Consider the following 7,140-nt stretch of genomic DNA (forward strand, 5'->3'; position numbering starts at 1 on the left):
GCCAATTGTAATAGTAACCCATTTATGAGAGCCATGATGCTCATCATCATAACCCTACCACACATGACGATACCTACAACAATCCATCAATCCATTAAAACTTCACATGACTTGAGTGCACACACCTTCAAATTTTCAAATTGAAATGCTTTTTGGTGGATCCAAAATGAATTGTTTTAACTTTTAAGGAAAATAATTAAAAAAAAAAGAATTTATTTATTGGGTAAAATATAGGTTAATTTTTTTTGTATATTAAAAAAACTTGATGTAATACTCAATCATTGGATTTTATGGTGTTTTTTAAAATTGTGGGAACAGTACAATCCGTCCCCCTTGTATGAGGGGGACAGATTGTACTGTTCCCACAATTTTGAAAAACACCATAAAATTCAATGATTGAGTATTACACCAATGGTATATCAATATGTAAAAAAATAAACGTAAAATATATTGTTTATTCCTGACATTTATAAAAAAAATTTAAAATATTTTTTAATTTTATTTTGTTTTAATTTTGTCTCAAAATTTTTAATTTGCATCAAATATATCTTTACAACTAAATTTTTAAAAAGTTAAAGATAAAGCTAGCAATAATGTATGACAACTATATCTGATTTATTTGTAGTGAAGGTTGTTTTTGTGAAATTATTGCTAAATTAATCCTAAATTTTTTGAAAAATTAGCCGCCAGGAGAATATTTGATGCAAATCGAAAACTTTTAGGATAAAATTATAAAATTTATGGATATTTTTAAAAAATTTCAAGGACAAAAATTTATTTTACCCTTATTTATTTGAGCAGGAACCAATTTTAAATTCTCTTAAAGGACCATAACTTTAAATAATGCTGGTAACATTTAATTGAAAATTTGGAGACATTGAGTTTCTTGCAAGAGATTTAGGTTTAACATTTTTTGCTTTGAAGGTTATAGAAACGATAAGCAAAACAAGAAAAGGCAATATCATTAGACCTATTTAATTAATAACTCTGCCTACTATTAAGGACTTAACTACCTATACTTTCATCATCAATGCCTACCACAAATCTATTGGTTAGTTATAGTTAGTTACATTGTAGGCTAAACAAATTTCATATATATTAGAAATAAATAATAAATTATATGTATTTGGTGTTGTGACCACCAATGAGAAGTGCAGAAATGCACATAGGAAATTATAGTAAATTACACTGAAGTCACTTAAAATTAGATGATACGTAATATATATTGCTTCTGTATTTTTTGAAAATTGGAGAACTAATTATCCTCTATGATATAACATTACATGATAAGTCTAATTATGCAGATAAAATAAATATCTCATTGTATTTTATTTGAATATGAAGTATCATATTTTAATTAAACTCTAGAGTGCATTTAATGCATGTTTCAAATGAGTTCTTGTACAAACTTTAACCCCAAGTTGTATTGGTTAAAAAAAATATTTCCTGTATTAAAAATATATAGAATCAACTTATCATGCAATAATGTATAATAAGGTAATATACTCTTCAATTTTCAGAGGGTAGCAGAGTAGTTGTCATTTATTAAATTAAAAGGTATACTTTTTATAAAATACAAGGATACCCAGAATTGTATAGCTAAAATTTTCCCTAGAAATTAGATTAAAATTTAATTGTTCAATATAATTTTTTTCAAGAGCAGTGTAGTTTTACTTTTATGATAGTGATCATAAGAAACTAACTGTTTGAAAGATGGTGAGACAAAAAGAGGTGTACTACATCCACAATCAGCATCCAACAATTTTCATTAAATTCATCTTCAATGGACAAAGTTTGCATTGTCTAAGATAGAATTCAAAAGAAGCCAAAATGACAAAAAGCTTCACACAAGTTGACATTGATCAATGATCATTGATCAGTGATCACCCCTGTTAGGAAGGTCCATTTTCCCATAAGAATCCAACAATGGAGTTGGCAATGATGTTGATGCAATCAATCAAATTGCTCCTATCAACATAGCTGGATGGTAGGTGTGGTGCTCAATGCTCAATCAGAGCACAGCAACTATAACTAATTGAGGGGCCACAAATTAGCACTGTTACATTCTTAATTATGGGACCATTATGCAAATGCTAAATCCAAAAATGTAGGAGCCAAAGTGGTCTCATTCTTCTTTCTGTTTCAGCTCTTTCTGTTTTTGTAGGGTAATACTTATCCAAAATTGTTTCATATGAACACAAGATTATTTTTTTTTCACTTATAATAATGAATCATAGTAGTATACACATGAATATGGATCCAAATTGGTGTCACTAACAACAGGCACAAAATTATGTAATCAAAAGAAGAAAAAAATTAGAATTTTTTTGTTTTTGAAAGCAAGCTAGGAATAAATATATAAAAATGGGAAATTACTAAAGACAAAAAGAGTGAGAACATATTGCTATTTAATGACTTAAATAATTATCATACTATTATAATTTATCATCTCCACCTAGTATGCTGCTGGTGATTTCTATTACTATCATCTTCACTTTGATCAGTGATCCCTCCATCTGGTATCCTCTTATCTAAATCTGAGTCCTTGCGCTCTTGTCGTTGCGAACGCGAAGATTCTCCCTCAGTTTTTCGTTCCTACAAACAAGAAAAAAAAAAAGTATTAAGTCACTAGGACTTAGTTTGGTAGTGAAGGGTTCGGATAATATGCATGAAATTCTAGATTTAAATTTCATCCCAGTATATATGAACAAAAAATGTAGCTTGCTTTTGATCAAGTCATGATCAATGTTAAGTTTTAGGAAGCAAAAAGTACATACATGTTGGAATAACAGATCATCTGCCTCAAGCATGTGGATCACATGTCCCATTTTAGGCCTCTTTGTCGCGTCAGGGTCAACACAACGAAGGGCAATCAATATAGCACGTTTAAGGGCCTTGGAGGTTGGCATCTCAGGGAGCTTAGGATCAACTACCTCTTCAGCTTTTCTATTCCCAACCATAGTCTTCAACCAATCTATTAAGTTAACCTGTGACTTGTAACTTTCACAATTAGCACAAGAAAAGAGGAAGGACAAAATTGTAAAAGGAAATACTCCATTCGTCCATCCCATAACAACTGTCATATTGACAAAATTGGTGCAAATTATTTCAAGTGATGTACTGAATTTGACAATCTGACAATTATTGTTGGATGGAGGGAACATCTATAAATTGTTATGGTGCCGTTGGTTATGGCCTCTAACCTCTCCTTGTGGTCTACTATAATCGACAGGACTCCTCCCGGTAATTATCTCCATGATGAGTATCCCGAAGCTATAAACGTCACTCTTTTCGGTCAACATTCCGGTGCAAGCATACTCCGGTGCAACATAACTACAAAAGGAGATAGAGAAAGGCTCAGTGTCTGTGGCCTTAAAGCATTACTGGTGTCCATGAATTAATTCTAATTCGGAAGAATGTATAGAAAAAAGCTTAGCCTAATCATACTAACCCAAATGTCCCCATCACTCGAGTTGTGATGTAGCTATTCTCAGAACACAAAAGTTTAGCGAGCCCGAAATCAGAAACCTTAGAGTTCCATTGGCGATCAATGAGTATATTACTCGATTTCACATCCCGGTGGACAACCTTTGGTTCAAGACCTTCATGAAGATATGCCAATCTGAAATAATATAACACAAACACAGTGACCAAAAACATTCATATCATAGCAGCAACACAGATTCGGCTCTGAAATATGCAAATTAGTCACAAATTTCAGTACCCTCTTGCAGTTCCCAAGATGATGTTCATGCGTATATCCCATGTCAAGGGACTTACAGGTCCAACATCCCCATGGAGCCATTGTTCTAGATTCCCATTGTTCACATATTCATACACAAGCATCCTGTAAATTAAAACAAAGCCATGCCTCAATATTACATCTCTCAAAACCAAATAAAACTTTTTAGCATTAATGGTTTTGTATTTTTGTATTTATATTTTTGGGACAAAAAGATATCAATACCTGTAGGCCCCCTCAACACAATAGCCAAGTAACCTAACAAGATTTTTGTGTCGAACTCGACCAATTGCTTCTACCTCTACTTTAAATTCTCTCTCAGCTTGGCCCCTGAAAGTGAGTTAAACAAGAAACATTGAGATATAAATGTGTTTGGAAAAGAAGGTAAATATAAAAATCGACGAACTATGATTGTTTTCGGACAAAATTTGTTCAATTTTCTATTCACCCGAACGGAGACATGGACCTCCGTCTCTATTATCTCAGTGAATCTGTATTTTCTGTCATGAGACACTTACCTAACACATCCTATGCAAAAGAAAAATACAAGAACAAGAATCAAGAAAAGGACTAGTGAACCTTCACTAGTAAGCAACATCAAGTAATCCAAAAGAGAAAGTTGCAAGAAAATCCAAAAGATGCAATGAGTGCAAAAAATCATGACAAGTGACAACATCATATCAATTCAGCAATATGAGATCAAGGAGCCGAAAAGAGACTTGATTCTTTCCTTCTCATGAGTAATTCACTGAAATGATGATGAAGTCCTAACTATAAAAGACAAGGACAACACAGTGAAAAAAACAGTTAAAATTTAAAAAAAAAAAAAAAAAAAAGGGAAGAAAGTAGAAAGCAGTAGTTAAAGTAAAACAAAAGAAAATGCTGGCCTACAATAAAAAGCCAATCATTGCCCTTTGATACTTCTCACTGGTTTCATCAACAAAATAATTAAAAAGGACAGAGAACAACTGTATATATATTTATTAATTTAATAAATGTGTCAATTATTTCAATTATTATAGAGGGTGCAATTAAAACTCAGAACTGTGTTCTGAAGTATAATCCAATTATATGTGTGTGTAAACTTTGTTTTATTTCTTTCAAATCACATGGAATAGGAGCAACAATTAATAATAAAAGATGTTCCTTTGTCCTTCTTCCAATTCAAAATATCAACAAAGCTCTTAATATCATGAATTTTTAAGAAAACCAAGTTTTTTTATGAGCTAAATTGCATGAGAGAAAACAACATTTGAACAACAATTGACACCTCATCTAATATTTTTACTACATTCAAACAAATTCACCTAGATCAAGCATGAGCTAAATAAAGAAAACTAACATACACATATTCAACATTGAAAAGGAGATCAAAATACCGCTGGTCATTAGGCAATTAAGACATTTCAGTTTTATTGAAATTTCTTAAGCCACACCCCATAAAAAATCAAGCAGAAGCATCAAATGAAACATGCAAAACAAACAAGCTGGGAAGCAAGGTAATCAAACTCAAGATTTCACCTAAACTTGTAAAACTTAAAGTGAATTCAAGGAAGGAATGGCACTATTGAAATGGTTATCACCAAATTGATGTCAAATTCAACCACACAAAATATGAACCAACAGAAGAATTCAAAACCTAGAATTGAATTGAAGAATAAGAAAAGAACACATACTTGTTATTCAAGAGATTCTTGACAGCAACTTTGGTACCATCACTTAGAACGCCAGAATAAACAATGCCATAACCACCTTCACCAATCACATTCTCTTCACACAATCCATTAGTAGCAGCTTCAAGTTCTCTCAAAGTGTACCATCTTCCCCAACCAAGATGAGAAACCTCAGGTCCCACACCAACACCACCACCACCAACCCCCAAAACGACACTCCCACTCCCAAACGACGATGTCGTTTCACAGCCACTAACAGTTCCTTTACTCTCACCGCTAGACACTCCTCTATTGTTGCTGTTGTTGTTGTTATCAGAGTGCACCACCACACGGTGCTCCACCTTTCCGAAGTCAACGTGAATCTCTGGCACCGGCGCCGGCGCCTGAGGCTGCCGGAGCATGTGTGGTCCAGGGAGGTGGACTATCTCCTGGATCTCCTTGGCTGGTGGTGCTCCGGCGGATGAATATTTTCCGGCAACGGTTCGGCGGCGGCGGTGGCGGCGGGAGGTGAGGCAGAGGGAGAGAAGAAAGAGGGTAAATACGATGAGGACTCCGACGAGGATTCCGATGACGACCCAGAGGCGGAGGCCGAAGATTGAGGTTCGCTTTGAGAGCTCTGTGTCCATGAATGCTCCATCGAAAATTGACATTGCTAGAGAGAGAGAGAGAGAGAGAGAGAGAGAGAGAGAGCACAATCACCGTGAAGTTCTAGAAAATGGGTCGCCGTTAAAGTTATAAAGGGTGAACCTTTCTCCGGCGAATGGAAGATTCAGGAAAATGGGTCACCGGAAAATTTCTAAAAGAGTGAACTTTTTCCGGCGAGTGAACTTTCTGGGAAATGGGTCGCCGGAAAAGTGATGAAAGAGTGAACTTTTTTCTTCTATGTGGTGAATGAGACTCGGAAGGTGAGATTCTAGAAACTGGGTCTGTGAAAGTGGATATGAAGCAATGGAAGGAAAAAGGTGAAAAAAAAATGAAAATTTTGAATCTGAAGAAGAAGAGTGAGAAGAGAAAGTGCTTGGGGTTAGTGAGAGAGAGGAATCATTTGGAGCTTGAATCAAAGGAAACTTACTCAATTTAGCAGAATGAGAACTTATATTTTAGAGAGACAGAGATCATATAAGAAAGAAAAGCTTTGGTGAGGCCAGCAAAACACCATCAAATTTTGCATCATGTGGGGTTGTGTTGTTTTGTTTCCTTGATATTGTGTTTCTATGTTTTGAGTTGTTGAATTAAACATGATTATGATGTAATAATGTCTATGTTTTATATAAAAAAATTAAGATAAAATGATAATGCATGTTGATATGGGGAACAGTGAAGGAAGAAAAATTGAACGAAAAATGACAAAAAGAGGAAAACGAGAGAAAAAATGAAGGTGACAGAAGAAGATTAACGTTGAGAATCCGGCACTGCTCAATGACTCTGCTATTTGAGATGTTTAGAATCGAGAATCGAAGATAACCAATTCTGCATCACTCGTTGAAAAAGCACCACAATTCTAACATTTTTTTATTGGATAATAGTAAGTGTAACATTATTTAGAAAATGACATACAATTAGACATAATAAATAAATTAACAAATTTTAATTTCTTATTTAGTAAAATAGAGCTTATTATTATTATTAAACGAAGAAATATATAAAAATACTTTTTTAAAAACAAAAAGATACTCCAACTTGGATTTGGTTTGATAAAGTATTTTAAAAAAAATATTTTAAAAT

General features: G+C 33.7%; 1 protein-coding gene across 1 annotated transcript; it reads right to left on the reverse strand.

The window, feature by feature from the left end:
* Positions 1 to 2,192: 2,192 nt before the first annotated feature.
* LOC112744189 (probable serine/threonine-protein kinase At1g01540) lies at positions 2,193 to 6,928 on the reverse strand. Its single transcript, XM_025793736.3, has 7 exons — positions 5,419 to 6,928; positions 3,968 to 4,072; positions 3,725 to 3,847; positions 3,452 to 3,622; positions 3,204 to 3,333; positions 2,778 to 2,987; positions 2,193 to 2,595 (listed from the first exon to the last, which is right to left on the reverse strand). The coding sequence occupies exons 1-7, from the start codon at positions 6,063 to 6,065 to the stop codon at positions 2,446 to 2,448; spliced, it is 1,536 nt and encodes a 511-aa protein (XP_025649521.1). The 5' UTR covers positions 6,066 to 6,928; the 3' UTR covers positions 2,193 to 2,445.
* Between the last annotated feature and the right edge of the window lie 212 nt (positions 6,929 to 7,140).

The sequence above is a fragment of the Arachis hypogaea genome, chromosome 14 (assembly GCF_003086295.3).
Source record: "Arachis hypogaea cultivar Tifrunner chromosome 14, arahy.Tifrunner.gnm2.J5K5, whole genome shotgun sequence".
Classification (NCBI taxonomy): domain Eukaryota; kingdom Viridiplantae; phylum Streptophyta; class Magnoliopsida; order Fabales; family Fabaceae; genus Arachis; species Arachis hypogaea.

Bases quoted from the DNA above. Each gene is read 5' to 3' on its own strand.
- LOC112744189 (XM_025793736.3), bottom strand. From the start codon at position 6,065: ATGTCAATTTTCGATGGAGCATTCATGGACACAGAGCTCTCAAAGCGA. The intron at 2,988-3,203 runs GTTAGAGGCCAT...TACAAGTCACAG, and splicing joins ATAGTAGACCACAAGGAGAG to GTTAACTTAATAGATTGGTT. The intron at 2,596-2,777 runs GTATGTACTTTT...TCTTGTTTGTAG, and splicing joins ATGATCTGTTATTCCAACAT to GAACGAAAAACTGAGGGAGA.